The 23,786-nt window shown below is 40.0% G+C and overlaps 1 protein-coding gene across 7 annotated transcripts in view; it reads right to left on the reverse strand.

Annotated features, from left to right (window-relative positions):
* Positions 1-23,786, reverse strand: part of LOC129323705 (sodium channel protein type 1 subunit alpha) — a 101,436-nt gene that overhangs the window by 20,742 nt on the left and 56,908 nt on the right. For all 7 annotated transcript variants that reach the window (XM_054970304.1, XM_054970297.1, XM_054970301.1 and 4 more), the window contains exons 16-20: positions 23,164-23,643; positions 22,937-23,054; positions 20,855-21,009; positions 18,407-18,580; positions 8,631-8,753 (exon numbers count right to left, since the gene is read on the reverse strand). In XM_054970304.1, coding sequence (XP_054826279.1) covers positions 8,631-8,753; positions 18,407-18,580; positions 20,855-21,009; positions 22,937-23,054; positions 23,164-23,643 — 1,050 coding nt within the window. The remainder of the gene's footprint in view (positions 1-8,630; positions 8,754-18,406; positions 18,581-20,854; positions 21,010-22,936; positions 23,055-23,163; positions 23,644-23,786) is intronic.

Below are 23,786 nucleotides of genomic sequence, written 5' to 3' on the forward strand. Positions count from 1 at the left end.
AATGCTCCTGGCAACTTTTACCTCATCTGACCTCATAAACAATGATGGCTGTTGAGAACCGCAGCCACCACTACCAAGGGGGAAAAACAGACAAGTGAACAGCAAAGGTTGCTCATATACTCAATAGAGTGAGCAAGAAGCAGTGCTAAGTTCAACCTCTGCCTTTGCTTGCCTGCTCTCTGTATTCATTGCAGCAGTACCTCAGTTAGGAAGGGGCCTGCTGGAAAATTGATTCTAGGAGAGCCGCCGTGTTAAAGCATGTAATCCACCTTACTGCCCTCCATGTTCTTGCATGTGTGAGGCCTGCTATATGTTCAGATATCCATAAAAACATCTCCTTCCCCCCAACTGAGAAAGTCCGGTTACGTAGAAGCTTTTCATTACTTTGCTTCGAGCCTAGCTAATCACAGCATAGGAATATTTCTTTGTTTGTAAAACTGGGGTCCTAGTGTCCCCCACCCCTTTTCCTGCAGCAATACCATGAGTTCTCTTAGGCATCCTGGTCTCGCAGCTTGGCTCTCTGACTGCTGTCCAATGGACTTTTCAACTGTCACTTGTCCAACATTCCGCCAAGCTGCCTACATTTCCAATCAAAACTTGAGGGAAGCAGACAAGTGTCCAATCTGTGCCTTTTGTCACTTGTGGTTCTGCTCATAGAAACTGTTAACATCTTATTGCTGCATTCCAACGACTCTTTTTTAAGTAGTTCAGAGTTCCAAGACTGTCAGAGATCATGTGTTAGAGGGATCTTTCAAACATCTAAAAAATGGGTTTCGTCTCACCATTATTGGAGCTGAGGTGCGCCCAGTCCTATCCTTTAAGTTTCCTAGCCTGAGGAGTAGTGTATATAGCTTATCCCTTAAGACTGAAAGTCTGTCCCGTGTAATTCAGAATCTGATAATGGTAATGGCATACCGCATTATGACAGCATCAGTTGATGACAACAATTGGTATACTGATGCAGGAGCAGAATAGTTTGGGTTTGTTTCTGGTTCAGTTCTGATTCAGACACTAACTTTAAAAAGCGGTTCATCTAACTGGTTCACACACTTTAAACCAGCTGAGATACATTTCATGATTAATAATATCACAATGATCGCTTGTGGTATAACTAGGTAAAATTATGCTAGGTTCTGTTTAGCAGTTTTAAACGGATCATTTTTTATGCGCATTGTTAATTTGCATGAAGCTTCTCTGAGTGACTGGGCCTAGATACTTCCCTTATGGCCACTATAAGAAAAGGGCAGACTCACTGCATATTGCTTGCTTAATTTTTTGTAAACTTTACAATTGCCTGGTGCAGAAGCTAGTTATTGAATGATATGTAATATCAAAAGAATGTTACAATTCCTTTTCTTTCCTAAGTTTATACGAACTTAACTTTTCCTGTATTACATATAGTTTAAAAAAAAACCCTTCTGCACCATAAACGTATTACACACACACACACAGTCAAACAAGCAGTATGTAATTATTATATTTTAAAGGGAAAGTCTCCTCTCAGATAGTGGCCATAGGTGAAAAATTAAGCTTTAGACCTTGGCCAAAGTAAGAAAGTGATAATTTGATTAATCAGTTAAACACCATTTTACTTCACCTGCTACCTATCCTTCCTTTCTGTCTTCTACCCTTAGTTTTTGGGGAGAGACCTCCCAGCATTGGCCGCCCATTTCCAACTGCCCCTTCACAGGACAGTGGGCTGAAAATTAAGGAGACTTGTTGGCATGTCAACAAAGCACAATATCACTTCTGGTACAAAACCCAGAAGTGACATCCTCACATTGGGGCAATACTCTCAGAGTTGCCAAAAACTGTCTGGTTAGACCTGCCTTCAATTCCACCCCCCCCCCCCCACATCAGTTCAAGAATCCAACACACTGAGGTCTTTTGTTAGACAATATCTTCTCTGTGGGCAGATCTCTACTTGAGCTCCAAGTGGACTACTAGTCCTAGGCCCTACCTAGTAATTCCTCTTTCTCTTTATTTCAGATAGCTCTTTGGGAAATACAATTTCTTCAGCTGTAGTTGAAGATGATAGAGCCCTCACCAAGCCCCACAAAAGAATCTTATTTGTGCCTGACTACTGAACCACTTGTTTTGAATTGGTTAGCATTTTGTGTGTGTTGGGTTTCAGTTCAGGTTCAAAGCAACCAAGATATTTTAGTAAAAAGTCCAGTAGCACCTTTAAGACTAACCAACTTTATTGAAGCATAAGCTTTCGAGAACCACAGCTCTCTTCGTCAGATGCATCTGACAAAGAGAGCTGTGGTTCCCGAAATCGCATACCTCAATAACGTTGGTTAGTCTTAAAGGTGCTACTGGACTTTTTACTATTTTACAACTACAGACTAACGCAGCTAACTCCTCAAGATATTTTAGGTTTGTGTTGAGAACTGCTTCACAGAACAAAACTCTGAACCAGTTTTTGGGTTCAGATTGGCTCTTTGGCTGAACGGATGGCTGGCATTGAAATTCCTTTGGTCCTCAGAGATGCTCAAGCTGGGTCACTTCATTAGGTTTTTTTCTTCCTCAAAAGATAGTTGGCTTTAAAACGGTACTGGATGGGGGACAGGCCCAGCAATGGCTATAATGATGACTAAATGGGGCTTCCACATTCAGAGGCAGGAATCCTCTCAATTCTAGTGCTTTGGACCAATAACAGGGGAATTCTTTGGCCTTTGTGCCTCTGCTTGTACAAAAAACCAGGATGTTGGACTAGATGAACCATTTATCTGAACTGGGATGGCTGCTCTTAGAAACAAAAATCAAATCTAAACAGTCTTGTATCTGAGTTTTGCTTTGGTTCTAAAATCAGTACTGTAGTATTTGATTGATTTGTTTAATTAAAAATCTTTTGGATTTTTAAATATGTGCATATAATTAACTAGGCAGCAGATTTTTTAAAACCTCATTAATGATCTTGAATGTATTTACTAATTTATGGTGGGAAGAGACATCTTCTCAGAAGAGGCACCCTTAACTCTTTCACATACAGAGAAGTAAAGATAACTCTTCTGAGATGGTGCCTGCTGTGAGGCCGGCATCATTTAAGCACAAAGGGAGGCTGTTTTTATCCTCAGAACTACGGTTTTATTCATACATCAGCGAACACAGATTTAATTGATTGATTAGGCAATTAAATATCATATAATTAGCGAACTAAGATTTCTTTAATCGAGTGACAAAAACCGTATTTAAAATGATCCAAACTTCTGAACAACAACAACAACAAAATGTCTTAAACAAATAGAAGCCTAAAAAACCCCACAAGGAGTACAACATTTGGTTGAGGACATGATGTGTCAATACAGTCTTAAAATAAAAACCTAGTTATGCCAGAATTTTAAAATGATTTTGTTAGCCAAAAGGAATATCTGTTGACAGTTGATGTGCTGGCCGTTCACATTTTCTCAAGTAATTTTTTTTGTATCGGATACGTTCTTGAGAGAATTCGCCTCAGCGATGAGACCAGAAACAAGAAAGCTGTGCTTAAAAACTTTCTTGAGGAAGTTGAAACTCTTTTTTTTGGGGGGGGGGGGTGTAAATTGGGAAATGGAACAGAAATGTTTTCTTCAGGAGCATTATGTCCCATCAGTCCCTATCCACTGCAGTCCTTTGAACCCTCCAAAAACTACTCTTGAGGGCTGTTGGAACCCTGAGGAATAGCATGAGATACAGTGTAGGGGGCTGCAATTCAGAGGGGAGAATTGGCAGATATCACTTCCCCAGTGATGCAAGCAGAACTGTTCCTCCACTCAGCAAAGGAGGAATTTGGATTCAACACATTGTCTTGAATCCAGACTAGCATTTCCATGACTCAAAGATTTCTACCCATGGAAGGTGATTTTATTGTTTCCCTCCTTCTGCAGCTGCCTGAAATGTCCCCTCATTTTGGGCTACTGTTGTAGTAGTAGGGAAAGCAGGAAAATCATACTCCATGGGTGGAAATCTTTGCAACTGTAGAAATGCTAGTCTGGATCCAAGCCACTGACTGTAAAATTCAAATAATTCTCCTTCCCCTTTTATGCCCTTCACATGTTTAATCTTTGCATAATACTCAAGGGAACCAAAACCGAGAAATGCAACCACTACAAAGGAGGGAGGGACGAATTAGTGGTGGTCCCCCCACCCATAACAATACATTGTCTACATAAGAAAATGTACTTATTGGAGTGATACAAAACTAAAATATTTTTATGACGCTGTCAATTGTAAAAGGAGTCATTGATGCTTCAGTAAAAGAGGCAATTAAAAATCCGCTAAAGCATATAGAACATTCAGGATACCCAATTTCTTTTTTAAAGTTGCCTCCTTGGAAACTGGACTGGAAATTTGAAATACAATAAAACTTGAAAGCAATCAGCCAGAAATGTGCATAAGACATGCAAAACGGAAAGTGCAAGGTGGAGTCTTTTTTTGTAAAAAAAAAAAATCCTCCTTTTCTGCTTTGCTGCTCTAATAGAAACATATCAAGCACAGCGTGACATGCTGTCTTCCAGTGAATTTACATATAAACACATGCTTTATTGCTACAGAAAGTAATCCTCTAAATTTAGCAAAGCAAATGGATTTTTCTACATTTACAACATACATTTTTGGCACTAGTGCAAGAGCATTGCATTACAGGGAGTATTAAAAAGATAAATAGGAAGCAACAGCTATATTAAAATCTCATTTTGCAAGTAGTTATAAACATATATCTACATGCATGGAAAGATTAGAATATAGCGCTGTCTGTAACAGAGATTTAATTTCAAATGAAAGCGGGAACTTACTTTGCCTTCCAGCACCTATGTGGAGTTAGAATAGTTTAAATTTATTCTTCAAGAGATTCAAAGTTGTTCTCAGGATAAACTTTTATCTTAAAAAAAAATACTCTGTTTTGGTAATTTTTGTCCCTGTTCCTATGGGGCTATTATGTAAGCAATACAACAGTATTATATTTCACAGACTTACATTGTCCTTAGGTCTTGTGGTGGTCTTCTGCGTAGGACTAATGTTACCAGTTTTGGAACAGAGAAATCATTGAAGTTAATTTAAAGCTCCATATATTAAACTGAAGGATGCAAATCTGTGAACACTGAAACTGGTTCTTGGGAACGACAGGGCAGAATCTAAACTGTAATCGCACGAAAAAGAGTGACAAAGTTTCGTATGTTCCATTCTAACTAAATGAAACCAGATTTTTAAAAAATAACGCTAAAGCAGACTGCTAATGCTAAACTACAATTTCATTTCAGTTTGAACAGTACTCATTATTGCCAGCTCCAAATTTGCTAGCTGATATTTTCAATGTAAATAATGATCTTGTTTATGAGGATTTAAGTGTCTTTCTTTTAATTTATTGCTTATTATCATCACTGAGAAGTATCTTTAAATTACTGAGACTACTCCTCAGTTAAAAAGCTAGAAATCAGCTGCAGTTCAAAGGTGGAAGCTTGAAATTGGAAACATAACTTGTGGAATTACTGCTGGCCTAGTGACCTCCAACCCTACTGGGTTCTAGACTACCACAGAATAGCTCCAACTCAAGTGCCAAATTCATTGCATGGTGAGACAAGAAAATACTGAACTGAGAATGGAGAACCCCCCCCAAACAATCAACAAACATTTGAGGAGCTTTGGGGTCCCCCCCACCATATTTCCTCAGAATATAAATCTCATTAAAGTACAACAGATAAATATGGTTTCAAATTGCAAACTTTATGAAGCAGCCTGAAGGACACAGTCTGTATTGTACTTCCTCTAGCTGCACCCTAGTTCTGTGGTGTCTATGTCGCTGAACAACTGCTATCTATAAAGAAAGCAAGGGGAAATGTTCTCATTACTTATTTCCTCTACAGTAACCCAATCCTGTCAATGGAACATATCCAACTCTGCACTTTGTTCAATGGAATGGCAATCCCATTTGTGGAAGAGGGAGTAGCAATTTCTGCTGATTCCATTCTTTGACCATTTCTGCACGTCCTTATAGGGACGGCCCACTCACGGAACTCTGGCGGCTTTTCTTCAGGAATCCAGATGTCTCCTTTTGCAGAATGGTTGCAGGCTTTTTGTTTTTCAGTGCCTTTTCTGGGACCACACTTTCCCACAGTTCCAGAAAAGGCACCGAAAAACAGAAACTAAACAGCCTGCAACCGTTTTGCAAACAGAGATGTCTGGATTCCTGGAGAAAAGCTGCCAGCGTTCCATGAGTGAACCATCCCTATAAGGACATGCAGAAACAGCCTTTCACTGCAGATCCTCATTTTGTCCCCATGTTATTCCTGAGTGACCGCTAAGCCCCAGGAACAATACTTGGGGAGAGGGGTACAGTGGGCTGCAGCAGAATGGGGAAGCAAGAAATTCCCAATCAACAAAGTTTGTGGATGGTCGAATACATGTCTTTGTCTTTTCCCTACACACAGAATGCATCTGGTGAAATATAAACGGTCTCATCAGGCACTCCTAAACAGTTACATACTTCTAAGTCCACTGAAGTCAATAAGCTTAAAAGGGTGTTACTCTGTTTAGGATTGCACAGTCAGAAGAGTATAATTTAGAGAGTCCATTGAGAGCTGGTCAGTTATGTGTTATGGAGTTTCATGGGAATTCTTTTTCCTGTTCACGAATCATTCATTAACAGACACTCATTTCTGTGAATGCGTATACTTTCTAAATTTTGGCCAAGTGCTTTGGGGAAAAAATACTGTGTAAGTAATTTGCACACTTTATGCACTTAATCTGTTTTTTAAAAAAATTGGATTTGTGTTTTCAGATTAGATGTTATTTCTTTTGCTCCTTGGCTTAATGAGAGAAACCTTTTAAGTGGAGGGGGGAGTGGAGATGGATAGGAAATGGTAAATAACAGATACAGTTGTGTACACATGAGACCTTGGTTCCTTCTAAATAGCATTAAAGAGAAAAACGGAAATTGCTTGTGAATGGGAATAAAATGAAACCAAGTCTAATCACCTTTCTTCTTATATGAATCAAATGTGTACTAAAATTATCTTTTTTTTCAGAATGGCATATTCTTGGTACTCATATTACATGAACATTAAGCATCATTGCCTTTCTTAAAGGTTATTTAGGAAGGAGTACAAAGGACAACAGTTCCCCAAACATTTGTGCCAACAAAAACACATTTGCAAGAATGTTCATGAATAGTAAATAAAAAGAAATATGAACATGGATAAACCAAACAGTCAGTTGAAAAACTGAATGAATGTTCGTGAACACTACAGCGATTGACCAGCTCTTACCCTATTCCACTGCTGACTTCTCAATTCATGAATTTCTCGTTTAAAGGTATTTGTTGAAATTAAGGGGTGGTTAGATGCACCTGAAATTCATGTATCGAGTCAGTTTCAATTTACAATATTTCTTCTTCCAAATTTTGAAGAAAAGATATGCAACCTGATGGATACAATTTGAGGAACTGAGCTCTCGTGATCTGATTTTCATTTCAGGGTACTTTGATCGCTTTACATCTAAGCACTATCTAGACAACAGGACAGAAGGTAGGTCTCATTAGAGAAGATTCTTTTTAATATTCTTCAAAAGCTGTTTCCTCTTATGTTTCCATGAAGTGGCAAAAAAAAAGCATTCACTAAGAATAACAGGTTTAAATAACATGCAATTTGGATTGCTTTGTATACACAGAGCAGACTAATTGTTCCAACTTTGGAGCAAACGGCTTCAAAGACAAATAGTCTTTGGAAGTTTTTTTTCTTGTGATTTCAGTATTGTCACAAGCTATCCCATTAGCTTTAAGGGTGAGAAGAAAACAGGGATATAGTGTAAGCAACTTTTTTGAGCTAGCAGTTAAGCAGTGATCTCAAATTATCTCCAAAAGCAAACATATAATATTGCATGATTTGTGTAGATAATGCTGGGGATTTGCTGAAATTACCTTAACTGTATCGAAATTTTAGCAACTTGTGGAAAAAAAAAGAATCCATTGTATCATCTAATTAATTAGCCATTAAACAGTTTTTGTCAAATTAAGTCCAGACCATACCAGTGTTAAAGATGATTGAATTCTCTACATGGCATGATTAATAATTTTTTTCAGTCCCAGTTATATGTAAGTAGTTCAGTAACAAAAATGGAGACACACTCCTGTCTAGAAAGGTGCATTATAATCAGATTTTACCTACTAAAAGAAATCCTAAACTGAAGCCTGTGTAAGCGTAAACATTAATTTCAGCAGGAGTACAGTTGCCCCATTAAGTTAAATAGGAAGTGGAACATACAAATTGGAATTTATGAGTGCAGCATACAGTGATGTGACATAAACCAGGTCACCAAAGAGAAATATTTAATTGATCAGGAAGTCACACAAAACTGACTCACCTTTAAATCACTACTAGCAAATCTGTTTAGAGTTAATACAGCTATGAAAAAACTCCTCAAATTGGCTAGAAAGTAAAGTAATATAAATGCTTCGAGCTAATGTGTGAAGTTGAATAAGGGGTCAGGTTAGCTAATGAAGCCTTTTGCTTATCTGTTACTGAGAAATATGCAAGAGAATGAAAGGGCAGCATTTTTGCATGGATTAATCATTCCTTATTTGACATGCATGGAACATTCCTGATATTTAGGCATGCATATTATTTTCAAACAGCTTTCTTCTCATTTCATCTTACCCTCATCCCTTCAAATCTTGACAAAGCTCGTAAAGGTCTCAGAGCTCTCAGTGTCCGAAGAGACTTAATGGCACCCAGTTCTGAATAACCCAATGCATTAGCTGTTAAGCTAACCAAAGATACCTGTTAAAAAGGAAACATAAAACACAGTTGGATAGATACTGGAAGTTGTTGTTAAGAACTGTGTTGAAATAATAAAATGGGTTATGTTGATTGTGATGCTGATAACAGTAAGTTTTACATTGTTGAACAACCTTGTATTTACTGGACATTTTTATCTCTCATGTATAATTAAATTGTTGGAAAAGAGGGGGAATCCAAATAATATCATCCCTTTGCATGACATAAGTAAGTGTTGTGGCTCAGTGGAAGAAGCTCTGCTTTGCCAGCAGGACTCAGGTTCAATCCCCATCATCTCTTCTTAAAAGGATCACATGGTAGGTGATGTGAAAGGCCTCTGCCTGAGACCCTGGAGAGGGGCTGCCAGTCTGAGTAGACAACACTGGCCATGATGGACCAGCAGACTGATTCAGGATAAGGAAGTAAGGAATATGGATTTAAAGAAAGGGATTTTATATACCACTTCTGTGCCTTTCAGCATTCTGTGCCTTTCAGTATTACATGCCTTGTACTTTCTTTATGCTGAGGAGCCATTGTAGTATTTGTAATTCAACCTGTAAGAATATGACACTTGAAACAAGAAGACCAAAGAAGAATGTACGCTGAAACTCTGTAAGAACTGAGGACTAAACAATATACTGCTTGTAGAGATGCACCTATAGAAATATTACACAAATGTTATATTATCCTATATTCCGATAGGATTCCAATAGGAATCAATACAAGAGAGCCTTTTGTAGAAACTGATTTATGCAGCAAGCTAGGTCAGCCATCTGGGGCATTATCTCTCCCTCAAGGCTAAGAAAGAGAGAAACAGGCACAAGGACAGATAAGTGGGGGAACATTCTTTTCCACCCACAGAAGGTGTCCTTCCGAGAGGAACAGGCACAAGGACAAGATAAGGACAAGATAAGGAACTAACTGCAAGTCTTGGAATTTCCCCAATTAAGTGGCTGACCTAGACTTGTGTCTTCCAATCAAACTAAACCTAGACACCTGTGTCAAGACTACGAGCCAATAAGATAACAAATATTAGAATATTGTAATATTATTATAATTAACCTTAGAGTATAAATTGCTTTGCACGTCTATTGTAGCTTTGATGAGCTTTGCACACAAGGAGACCATCTACTTCTGTGTAAATTGCTCCTCCATTGTTTAAATTAAACAACCTGATTTGCTTCATTCTACAGGACTCCGTGGTGTGTGTCTCTTATTGTGATTGGCGAGAGGGACACCTAAGGCACAAGTTTGTGCATAACAGAAGTTTCATATGTGGCCATTTGGGACATTCTTTCCACTAGGGACTCATTCCAACTATGAAGTCCACCAACAGAACAGCATTTCTGATTTTGGAAGAGGATGGGGCAATTTCCACTGATTCCCCCCATGCTGTTTGTGAGGGCTTGCTGGAGGCTCAGTGGGCTATAGTAAGAGGAGAAAGTGAGAAACTACTGCTCTGTGAAGTCTGCAGGTGTTCATCACAGAGCTATATGGGTTCCATAGATTATCAAATCTTTGACCCAAGACAGAACCCTTCATTCCTCTGTGTTCCACAATACAGTTGGATGATGGAAGCAGAGCTGTGAGAAATAGGAAGGAAGGATGGAGTGCAGCAAAACAGAATGCTTAACATCGAGTTACTGACTTCTTCACATGGAAAATGGAGTGTGAAGGCTTCAGAGCATCAAAATGATCCCAGGACCTAGAAATGCGATACCACCATTATTGTATCAAGCCCCATAGATAGCACCATACCACTCCACAACTATTCTAGACTCATTTGTTCCAAGAGGACTGATGCAAGGAGATATCAAGAACTCACACTGCTAGTGGGTTTCAAGTTTTATACCTAGCCTACTTCTGCTTGAATCACATGGAAGGTCTAGCTGTAACTGGAACAGAAAGGGACTAGGGATGCTCCTTGAGTGAAGCCCTTGCTGGGATAGGCTGTGCCACTAGGGAATTCAGGAGTGGACTGCAGCAGCAGTAACTTTTGTAATTCACTCTAGGCAGGTGCAAAGAGGTCAAAGACAGCTGAACGTGCCCAGAGCCCTATGACGCACTACTGGGTCTATATAGACACTAACTATATAGACACTTTGCATGGATAATGCAGTAATGGATCATGCATGTGCAGGGCTTTTTTCTGGGAAAAGAGGTGGTGGAACTCAGTGGTGGAACTCAAGACCGCACAATGACGTCACTTTGGGTCAGCTGGAACAAGGGGGCAGTTTTTTAAAGTTTAAATCGCCCTTGGCAAAAATGGTCACATGAATGGTGGCCTCGCCCCTTGATTTCCAGACAGAGGGCAATCTAAACTCCCCTCTGTCTGGAGATCAGGGGGAGGGGCCACCAGTCATGTGACCATTTTTAAGAGGTGCCAGAACTCCGTTCCACCACGTTCCCGCTGAAGAAAAGCCCTGTGTGTGTGAGAGCTTACAGCTTATGTATAAAGACATCAGGATCTGAGTGCACCGGCACCTTAGAGACCAACAAGCTTTCGAGAGTCACACCTCCCTTCTTCAGTCACAGGGACTCTTGAAAGCTGACACTCAGAAAAGCCTGTTGGTATCTAAGGTGCCACTGGACTCAAATTGTGCTGTTCTACTGCAGACAAACATGGCTACTAAAACTATTCTCATGGAAGATATAAAGACAAGTTTTTATCTTTCTCTGTATAATTTTAATCAAGCTATAATTAGTATTATCTAAGTTATGTAAAATTTAGGATGCCTCCTTCATAAAGAGTAAGTACACATTCACACTCATAACTGACTACACTATTTAAATATTTTTAATGGCCTCTTGGAACTTGATCTGTGTTATCATCATATGAGATTTTCTTTTTTTTTTTTTTTTAAATTTTTATTGGGTTAGAACATTAATATTTTTACATTACATTACATTCAATTTTCCCCTAATTTTTCGTTTCTAACCCCCTCCCTTTCCCCCCCTTTTGTTGACTTCCAACAGCTTTCCCACCCTCTGTCCCTTTTCCCTTACTTCTATTAATTTCCTCTGTCTAAAACAAATATATATTCTCCATTATATTAAGCAGTACATCTTTAACTCTTTTACTTATTATACATCCAAACTATACTTCTTTAGATAAACAATTTATCCCGTTTTCCAGTTTTGAATATTTCTATATATCATAAACCATAAAAGTTTCCCACATTTAAATCAAACAATTTGATTTGTTCTCTATATATTAATCATTTCTTCTTTTTATAGTATTTCTATATAACTCATCACATAGTCAGTCGTTTTAACTCTTCTATACATTCAGTTTGGTGCATATAAGTCTTATCAAGTAAAAAAAAAATATTGTTAATTACTCAATCCTCATGTTTAAACCGTTAATTATTCTCTATCAATATTCTATCAATTAACCTTTACATATCTATATATATATCTCAATCAATTAATTAATCTAACTGCTTATAAATTCACATTTCTCTTCCTCCCCCGGTAAAGTCACCCCTCTCTTTTATACTTTTATTATACTTCAGTAGTTCTCAAACTGCCACAGTTTTCCTCCCACCTCCCACTTCTTCTCCAGATATTGTTTCAGCTTCTCCCAGTCTGTGTTAAACTGCCCTGAGTCCAGATCTCTCAGTTTTCTTGTCATCTTGTCCATTTCAGCCATATACAGCAATTTGTAGATCCAATCTTCAATAGTTGGCACTTCTTGTACTTTCCATTTCTGCGCATACAAAAGTCTAGCTGCTGCAGTCATATAAAATATCAACGTCCTATGATGGGCTGGAATTCCCTCCATTCCCAAGTTTAGCAGCAGGAGTTCTGGGTTCTTATTTATTTGAAACTGTAAAATTTCACTCATTTCTCTTATTATTTCCCCCCAGAACTGCCTAGCTACCTCACACGACCACCACATATGATAGAGGGAGCCCTCATGCTTCCTACATTTCCAGCATTTATTAGAAGTGTTCAAATTCCCTAGCGCAATCTTCTTTGGTGTCATGTACCAACGATAGATCATTTTGAAAATATTCTCTTTAATATTAATACATGTCGTTGTCTTCATGGTAGTTTTCCACAAGTATTCCCATGCCTCCATTGTTATTTCTTTATTAAAATTTATAGCCCATTTCACCATCTGTGTTTTAACTATCTCATCCTCAGTGTACCATTTCAACAGTACTTGGTATACCTTGGATATTCTTTTCTTGTCTTCTTTAAGAAGGGTCTGCTCTAGTTCCGAGTTCTCTGTTCGTATGCCCCCTTTTGCAGAGTCCGAATTATATAAGTCTCTAATCTGTCTGTACTGGAACCAATCATAGTTAGGTGATAGTTCCTCTTGCGTCTTTATTCTAAGTTTAGATACTTCAGTTTTAGTTATTTCTTTGTATGTTAAACATTGTTGTTCATTATCAACAGCTCTCGGATCTATCACCTCGTATGGAACCACCCACAAGGGGGTTCCTTCTTGTAGGTAAATTCTGTACTTCTTCCAGATTGTATATAAACTTCTCCTTACAAAATGATGCAGGAACATCGAGTTGACCTTTACTTTGTCATGCCATAGGTATGCGTGCCATCCAAAAATTTTTTTATATCCCTCTAGGGCTAATAGTTTCTTATTCTTTAATGTCATCCACTCTTTTAACCAAACTAGGCAGATTGCATCATGATAAAGTCTCAGGTTGGGCAGTTGCATTCCACCTCTTTCCTTTGCATCTTGTAGAACTTTTACTTTCACTCGAGGCTTCTTGCCTGCCCAAACAAAATCTGATATTTTCCTCTGCCATTTTTCAAATTGTTTAGAGTCTCTGATGATTGGTATTGTCTGTAGCAAAAACATTACTCTTGGTAACACATTCATCTTAACTGCTGCAATCCTGCCCAACCATGACAAATTCAGTCTATTCCATTTGATCAAGTCTCTCTCTATCTGAGTCCATAATTTTTCATAATTATTCTTGAACAAATCTATATTTTTTGCAGTCAGCTCAACTCCCAAATATTTCACCTTACTAGTTACTTCACAGTCCGTTGTTTCCATTAACAATTGTTGTTTCTGCTTAGTCATGTTTTTGCATAATATCTTTGACTTCTTTTTGTTAATGAAGAAACCTGCCAAGTCACCAAACTCCTTGATCTTATCTATCACTTTTGGCATGTTCTCCAATGGATCTTCTACAATTAACATTATGTCATCTGCAAATGCTCTAACCTTGTATGAATAGTCCTTTATTTTTATTCCTCGTATTTCCTCATCTTGTCGTATTTGTATCATCAGAATCTCCAATACTAAAATGAACAACAATGGAGATAACGGGCAACCTTGTCTTGTTCCTTTACTAATCATCAATTTCTTGGTCAGTTCATCATTCACTACAATTGCTGCAGTCTGGTCTCTATAAATTTCTTTAATTGCTCTGATGAATCTTTCTCCCAATTGTAGCTTTTCCATAGTGGCAAACAAAAAATCCCAGTTTAAATTGTCAAACGCTTTTTCAGCGTCTACAAAGAAGAAACCAACCTCTTTATCACAACGCTTGTCATAGTATTCAATAGCATTGATCACTGTCCTTAAATTGTCTCTTATTTGTCTGTCCGGCAAAAAGCCTGCTTGTTCTTCCTCTATGACTTCCGAGAGCCACCCCTTCAGTCTCTCCGCCAATATCTTCGCAAAAATTTTATAATCATTGTTAAGTAATGATATAGGCCTGTAATTTTTCACGTTAGTCAGATCTTGGCCCTCTTTTGGGATCAATGATATATTCGCTTCTCTCCAAGTGTCTGGAATTCTTTGATCCCTAAAAACTCCGTTCATCACCTCTTTTAGGAATGGTGCCAGTTCGTTGGCCATTGTCTTGTAAAATTTAGCCGTAAGTCCATCTGGCCCTGGCGCCTTTCCTAGATTTGCGGATTGTATTGCCTTACTTATTTCCTCATCAGTTACTTCACTGTTCAACTTATTTCTCCAAGCTTCCGAGATCTCTGGAAGTTTGGTTTTCTCCAAATATGATGCTATTGATTCTTTGGTTACTTCTTTTTTATTATACAGCTTAGCATAGAATTTATAAAAGGCTCTACTAATGGTAGTTTGCTCCAGATACGTTTTATTTTCTTCACAGATTTTATTTATTATTTTCTTTTCCCTTTTCTTCTTCAATTGCCATGCCAAATATTTCCCAGGTTTATTAGCACCCTCAAAAGCTTTTTGATTCAGTCTTTTAAGGTTCCACTCCAATTCTTTATTACTCATTGCTGTTAACTGTTCTTGAAGAATTTTGATTTCCTGATATATTTTCTTTTTCCCTGGTCTCTTTTTTAACTGTGCTTCTTTGGCCTTTATTTTCTCCTCAATCTCTTGTCTTTTCTCCTCTTTCTTTTTCCTTGCTCTGCCATTTAAGTCCATTAGTATGCCCCTTACAACCGCCTTGTACGCGTCCCAAACTTTACTGGTTGGTACTTCTTTATTCACGTTGTATTGTATAAAAAACTTTGTCTCTCTTCTCAATATTTCCATATTCTCACTTTCCTGTAACAAGTCCTCATTTATTCTCCAGGCTTTCCTTTTTCTCCTTTTTCCAAATTTCCACATAATTGGATTGTGATCTGAGCCTACCATCGGCATTATTTCTACCTCCTTAGTCCATAACGCTAAGTCCTTTGAGGCCCAGATCATATCAATTCTTGATAATGTAAGATGCCTTGCAGAATAAAAAGTAAACTGTTTGGTTTTAGGATATTCTCTCCTCCATACGTCTTCGAGAGTCTCTTGTTGAATCAACTCAAAAAAAAGCTTTGGCAATAATCCTCTTTTCTTTTGTGCTGTTGTAGTCTTTTTGTCTAGTTCCAAATCTGTCACTCCATTGAAATCTCCAGCAAGAATTATCTGGTCATATACAAGATCGTCTAAATGCTTCCTTAAATCCTCAAAGAAGCTTTCCTTTGCACCGTTAGGTGCATAAAGTCCGACTACCAACACTCTCTTTAAATTCCAATTACATTCCACTGCTACAAATCTAGCTTCCACATCTCTCATAACAAATTTTGGCTGCAGCTCCTCTTTTATGTACAACACCACTCCTCTTTTTTTCTTGTTAGAGGCCGCTACAAATTCTTTGCCCAATTTTCCAGATTTTAAATATTTTACATCCTGTTTTCTAATATGGGTCTCCTGCAAACAAACAATATCACATTTTTGTTTTAGTAGCCAATGAAAAATATTTTTCCTCTTATTCGGTGAGTTTAGTCCATTTACATTCCAAGATAATACTTTACACTCCATATTCATGGTTTTGTTGGTAAGTCTTTTTCATTGTCCTTGATAAATCTCTCCATCTCCCGCTCAGATCTGATGCGTTTTTTTGCCCCTCCAAACTCAAAGGACACTCCTTCCGGTAACTCCCATCTATATCTGATATTCATGTCCTTCAAAGTCTGAATTAGCACTTTATATTTTTTCCTGTCCAGTAACACTGATCTGGGCAGTTCCTTCATTATGATAATCGTCTTGCCATCAATCTCCAATGGATCTTGAAATTGTTTTGTCACAATCCTCTCTTTCATGTTTCTAGTTGTAAACTGCACAATCACATCCCTTGGTAGTTTCCTCTGGGTTGCAATTCTCGAGTTCACACGGTACGCCACATCTAGGATAGCCACAATTTCCTCCTCCTCCTTCCCCAGGTAATCAGCCAACACCTCAGTCATCTGTTCTTGCGCTGACTTCCCTTCCATTTCTGGCAGACCACGAAAACGAAGCTGCTTCTCCATGTGTTTAGTTTCTGCAACTGACATCCTCCCCTTCACCAGTCTCATCTCTGTTTGTTGCGTGTCTATTAAATTCTCCATCGCGTCTTCTACTGTTTTAACTCTCTGCTGCGTTCCTTGTAATTCACTACTAATCGTTTCCACGCCTTTTTTCACTTCTGACAGCTCCGACTTTACTGTCTGTGTAACTTCTTTGACCTCTTTAATAAGCTCCAATTTCGTGTCCTTAAGTTCTTTCATCATGTCTATAAGTTTTTTGTCCAAATTTTCTATTGCCGATTGCCACTCTTTTTTCGACATCGTGGGGCTTGCTTTAGCTCGCTCCCACGAATCTGCTCTCTTCCTTAGCTCCGTGGCGTATATTTAAACGTTTTTCTTTTTTTTCAAATGTCCCAATCTTTGCCAAAATTAATTTTTTTGTATCCAAAATGTCGGGCGTCTTTTCTCTATGGTTTCTCTATGTTATTGTAATCCAAGATGGCCTACTTCCTCTTCCGCTGAAGCCGCGACCCTTCCCCTTTCAAAAATGGCGATTCCCTACTTCCTGTCCGTCGGCAAGGGCCGCTTCCCTCCAGCCACTCTATTGTTGTTACGCACTTCCTGTCTCCCGTCTTCCCACAGCAGGTCTCGCGATGGTGTCTTTTTCCCACAGCTCCAAAACCACAGGTATTCAAAACAATAGTCCGATTTTTGCAATAACTTCTTTAAATTTAGTCTCTTTTAAAATACAACTCCTGCCGAGTCTTCACCTCCTTTTCACTAGTCTGTTGCAGTTTAAAAATCTACTTTCTTTCCTCTCTGTTTTTATCAATCTGTCCCGTTTCAAGAGATAGCGATCTTTACCTTCTCTTCAACTTTCTCGGGTTGTAATCGCTGTTTCGATCTTAAATTCTCCTCTCGACTTCCCTCCCCGATCGAAGCTTGGGTATGTAGGTCTTATGCCAGCCGAATTGGCCCCAAAACTGCCGCAGAGATTATAGCCGACCCGTCGCAAGGTGGGACTTCAAGGATCGGGGGGGAGACTCCTTGAGTAGAGCCCCCCCTCGTCCGAGATCTAGCTCACCCTAGGGTCTTGAGCGTTCTTTGCCTGCTCCCCGCCTGAGAGCAGTCGGCCGCGGGTTATTTTCACCCCTCCGGCCGGTTAAAACGGCAGTCCGGTCAGCTCCGCAAATGGAGCTGCGTTAGACCTCCATGAATCCCAAACCGGAAGTCCATCATATGAGATTTTCAATTACTTAAAAAATGGCATTCCAAAGAATGAGACTGAATTCATAATAGCTGATGGGGCTTGCCAGCATGAAGTGTTGCAATAGAATCTACATAAATTAATCTACACTGGAAATCTTGTTAGTACATAGCTAAGAAACTAAACACTATAAAGCTTTTATCACAGTACTTTGCTCACTAAGAACCACTCCCAAGGCAATATTTGTCAGCGTGATCTGTTCCACATGGAAATGTTACGTGGCAGAACTAGTTATCCACATGACATTTACAGAGTCTGTTTTTCCTGTCACTGAATGAATAAACACACACGAAACAACCTTATATGGTCTCAGACTGTGTGTCTATCAAGATCAGTATTGCCTAGTTTGAGTGGCAGTAGGTCACTGCGGTCTCCGGTACAGGTATTTCACATCATCTTCTACCAGACCCCTTAAAATGATGGTGCTGAGTATTGAACCTGGGACCTTCTATATGCAAAGCAGATGTTCTACCAATGAGCCATAGCCCTCCTCTAATGTAATGACAGACATTGTACTGGAATCAGCCCTTTAAAATACCTTGAAGCATGCATTGTGCTGTTGATCAAAAATTCTATAGATATATAGATATAGATATATTTTAATGACAATGTATAACGAGGACCCATCTAACACAATGCTTAGATAATAGGTACATACATCAACAATCAAGAAGTCCAGCCAACACCAGGCGTTAGTAAAGTAGGTTTGATAACCGTACGCCACCCACTTCAGAAGCATTTCTAGAATGAAGATGTACGTGAAGACCTTGTCAGCGTACTCCAGCATGGTCTTGATAGTCTTCCGCTGTTCAATATATATGTCTTCAAAGGCCTGTAAATTGTTCCAAACGATTTAACATGACTTTTTATTAAGCTAAAAGAAACTAGCAGAAAGTCTTACATCTCTTTCCAGTTCCACTTTTAGAGAAATTCTTCTATTTACTGTAGTTTACAGTAAATGATCACATTTGAGTCACCATCACAGTTTCTCTTACACAGATTATTTCCTTTATATAAATAATGAAATGTAGGCTGTTTTCACACAGCTAAAACCTCCAGAAAATCGCGCAAAACTCAGGGCAGGACGGCGTCTTCATAGCGCAATTTCCTGTTTAATTGCATGATTTCTGATGCCATCACACCATTAAATGGGAAATCGCGCTATGAAGACACTGTCGTGCCGCAAGTGTTGCGTGATTTTCTGGAGGCATTAACAGGCGTGTGAAAACGGCCATAGTATAATTTTGTGATCTAGCCTGTCACAGTCATAATCTGTAACAGCCTTCTGTGAACAGCTTTCTCAGTGTCTTTCCTTTAGTTGGGCATGTCTCTGCAGTTAACTCCAGGACAAAATGTTTTATTGGCTCAATTCAATCATAAAGTGAAACCACAGTTTAATTTGTGAAACTGGGATTTGGTCTCCAGATGAACATTTAAACCCTCAAATGCTGGTTTAATCTCCTTTGCTCTTCCCCCTGCAAAGACACAGCTGGTATCCCAACCTACAATACAGCCCAGGGTGGTGCTAGGAAAGAAGTCAGCATTAGGAATGTTGTGACTTCTGTCATGAACGCATTTGACAGTCATATTTACTATATTCAAAGGTGTTGTAAGGGATAGATTAGAACCCCACCAAATGCTGTGCTTGGGGAAGGCTGAAACATGGCAAAATAAGAGATCAGAGGATTCAGATCTGTGACTTTGCTGTATTTCAACCTTCCTCAAATACAGAAATTGTGGGACAATGGATCAGAAGTCCACAACGCACTGGATCCATGCTTTTGATTGTGCAGTGTGTGAATATGGATATGATATACAATCTTCCAATTTGTTGTTTGTTTTCAAGAACCTCGAGTAAAAAGTATGAGGATCCGTAAGGATCTATGCTTTGAATGCATGGTTTTGCCCCATAGCAGCACCATAGAATTGATGAAAGGAGCTTTGACTCTCAAAAGATAATACCGAGGAAATCTTGTTGGTTTTTAAGGTGCTACGAGACTCAAATCTTGCACTTCTACTGCATGCCAACACAGCTTGCCGCTGCACCTGTAGACCAAGTTATGAGCTACAAGACAATGGCAGTTTTGTTTTGTTTCAGTGTAAAAATCCTACAAATTCCTGAAAAGAATCTAGATCCAACTTTTACTCATCCATCCCCCTCCAGGGATGAAGGGGTGGATTAGAAACTCAGTCCCAGCTGAGATGAAAGTGAGTTTCTTAACCACCTCATTCCAAATTGCTATATTTGGGGAAAACCGAAACACAGCATAGTTAGAGATGTGAATCCTCTGCTCCACAAGTATTTGCATTATGAGAATATGCATGCATGAAACGCCAATTGTACTGCATGGTTAGGAAGGAATACAGTGAAACAATCTGTCAAACGCTGATGAACAGACTGATGACATATCAAACCGGTAGTTGAAAAATCAGGTCCCGGTTTGCAATTGGTGAACAGGATGTGAGCTGAACTGACAGTGTTAGTGCAGCCCTAGCCAGGATGAAGCCAAGATGTCCATGTTTGTACAAAATACACAGTTAAGACTAACTGTGGTTAATAAACCAACTTCAAACATGGTTCCAGATTTTGGTTTTATATCCCCTGACTAACAAATAACGATTAGTGGCCAGGTTCAGTCAACCATTGTAATCACAGCGTATTTAAGCCATGGTTTCGCATGGTTTCTAAATACGCCAGTTTATCTTATAGTGTTCTGTGTCACTGCAACTTCTTGCCCCACTCCTGTTTTAAAAAGCATATGTTTAGTAAGCAGAGGTTGACAGGATACGTACATAAAGTGTGGAATAGAGCAAGTAAAAACACAATTGATTTCCTGTCTCTTCTGTTCTTCCACTTTGGTATCTTATGGGCCCTACCCTCTTTAGTTCTGTCTTTGGATCTAACATCAAGGAATAATCATATTATTGATTAGAAACTAAATGATAATTGTATGTAAAGTCATTGATGGAGGCTAGAGATTATTGGAAACACGTGCTCTTCGTTTTTAAGTGATCCTTCAAAAGTTCCATAATTTAGCCATTGTTTACAAAATGCAAATTTGCACATAATCCATATTTTAAAACTTCCTTTTCAGGTTTCACTTACCAGAGCACCACTGCTAAGAAGAATCATAAAGACAATGAAGGTTTCAAACCAGTTGTGTTCAACAATTCGGAAACAGGTTTTTCTAAGATTCCACCATTGTTTTCCTTTTCCATCTTCTACGCTAACTTGACAACATTTGAATCTTCGTACACAACCTGAAAATATATTAATATCTGAGAACCCATTAAAGGGAAAAAAACCCCAACAGTTCAATCCTAAAGCAGGGAGTGAAAGAGCTCTGGGAGCTGACTAGGCTATATGGTGGCAGATCTCCGAGATACAGTGGAAGTTGTGCCAATGCATCACCGGGACATTGGCATAAGGCCCTGTGCCAGTGTGGGAAGGGGTGGAGCCAGGGATGTGGCTGGAGCTAGTCAGGTCCCTAAGCCACACCAGCCCAGGAATGCTCCCAATACTGGCAGATATTTATGGCACAGCTCATAGGCACCCAGACAACTGAAGAAAAGAGCTCCCCCAATTGCAGCCCTGCCCCAAAGCTCCAGTGGATCACGGGGCGCTGATCACAGCTGCAACCAATCACTTCCTGTCTCAGTGGCTGCCAACCCCCTTTCTCTAACCCAATCAGTGCCTCCCCATCACTTCATAAACCCAGCCAGGGTGCCCCATCGGTCAGTAAGTAGGACGGGCGGCATGGGACTCTGTCTTTGAGCTCTGCTGTGCAGACAATAGCACATGGTATTGCACTTTGGTGGTGGTGCGGGAAGCGCAAAGTGGGCACTTAGCTCTACTGGAGGAGCACTTAGCATTAATACCCAAGGGAGAGAGCGAAGTCCAGATTATGTAGCTGATGCTTTTCATTTCAGAATGCTGACAGGTACCTCATATCCAAGGATGCAAGCTGAAGGTGCGACCGTGCACTGACAGGTAAGCAGGGGTGGGAATGTAGCCACTGTGGCAGTCCTCTCCTGTCCCTGTTTCCCTCGCATGAGGCTGGGCACCACCCTGGTATTGCCAGTTCCCACAATCAAGGCCAGCAGCCCCTCCTGGCACAATGCCCCATGTCATACAGTGGGGTGCCTTCCCAGCAGTGCCCCTGGGAGAGCTGCCTATGAGTTGTGTGTGGGATGCTTGCAGCTGCACACTGGGAGACAGGGCACAACAGTTGGTTGGGTTACCTGACAGCTGCTCCATTTTAGATCAGCTGGTCAGGCAACCCTGGGACCCACCGCCTTGTGTGGTCGGAGCCCTGTGCAGTAGTGGTGTATCCATCAGTTGCAGTGGAAGAGCACTTCCTCACAGGGTCAGTTCATGTCATTTGGATGACAACAGCATGTGCCTCAGGGGGGTCTCTTAGCAAATGCCCTCTCATGGGGATGGGACTGAGGATCCTGCCAGGGTGCCACAGGCACAGCTGTGGCCAGATGGTGTCTGTGCAATTTGTCATCACTACACGTTTCTGTCTTGCATCTGTGCAGGTGGTGATTCAACAGGGAGACCTGGGAGCATGTTCCAGCCCCATGTTCCAGCCACTCTACCCAGACACTGGTTCCAGCCAGGCTCCTGGAGCATCCTGCCTCGGGCAGCTTTTTGATCTGGGAGTCCGCTTCACTCAGATGCATTTGGTGATAAGGATGGCTTAGCCTGTCTCCCCATGGGCCTTGTGAGCAGCTTGGAAAAGCACCAGAGCCATACTGGACAGAGAGAGTTGGCAGCCTAGTTCATTGGACCTCTTCACAATTTGCACTTAAATAAAGCCGTTGTGTGCAACAACGGCCTCCCTGTCTGTCTGTCTGTCTGTCTGTTTGTGACTGGACAAGTCTAGTTCCATGACTCTGGCATGCTTGCCATCTGTGCCTTGCAGAGGGAGGTGCGTTGCTGTTTCCTCCTGCATAATGTCTATACAGAACGGACCAGCACCACTGCAATTGCACCAGAGGCTGCCCGCTTCTGCCCAGGCAGCCCTCAGGATTGTGCTGCTAATTACTTAGTTTCATGTTCTATGGACATATCCACATACAGCAAATGCAACCTTGGTTTCTCTTCTTCAAAGCTTATTTTTTTCCAGCAGAAAGCCGAGCCAAGGTGATTTGCACCTGCTTGCTTCACGTCTCCTTCCCTCACCTTCTGTAAAACATGCCTCTGGTTCTTGTGCTTCCTCGGGTTCAGCTTCCGGTTGCTCTTCTGCAGGAAGTCCGATATCAACTGTGCTACCTTCAGAAGAGGAGCTAGAATTTAGCTTCTGTGGAGGAAAATAAATACCATCATTAACCAATTCATGATGGAGAAAAAAAACAATCTTTTAAAAAGTAAAAGCTATAGATTTCTAAATAAAATAAATCAAGGCTTACCTCTTTGCTCTCTTCCAAATCCGATTCACTGCTGAATTCTTCTGTATTTAAATTTTCAAAATCTGACTCTCCAACAGCGATTGGCACAGTCACAGTCAGGCTTGGGTTGTTTATAAATGACATGTAATCACTTTCATCGATGATATACTTTTCCACGCTACTACCTGTGCCGATGCCACTTGTGGTTCCATTTCCGTCCTTAAGGTAATCCAGATCCCTGCCAATTTCCACAGTGTGATTAGAAACACAGATGTTCTTATTGTTTAACTCCTCCAGAGGTTTGATCTCATCTAAAGCCTTTTGCTTCTTCACGAAGGATTTCTGGATGAATTCGTGGATTTTTCTTTTCACATAGTCTATCCCTTTGTCTATTCTTGCCACAGCAATCTGGAGGTTGTTCATTTCATTATCATCATCTGTAGCAGCAAGATTGTCAGCACTAAAGGAGCTCAGCAGCAAGGCCAAAAATAGATTCAGTACCTAAATCAGGTGAGGAGGGAAATAAAAAGAGATATCCTACTCATTTGCTCCACACAGGCATCTTCTGCTAAAATAAAGCCCTTGAAACAGATGCAGTTAGTACATAAACCAAGCACTGTAGAGGCAGAATTAATCCATGAATG

The sequence above is a fragment of the Eublepharis macularius genome, chromosome 2, assembly GCF_028583425.1.
Source record: "Eublepharis macularius isolate TG4126 chromosome 2, MPM_Emac_v1.0, whole genome shotgun sequence".
Classification (NCBI taxonomy): Eukaryota; Metazoa; Chordata; class Lepidosauria; order Squamata; family Eublepharidae; genus Eublepharis; species Eublepharis macularius.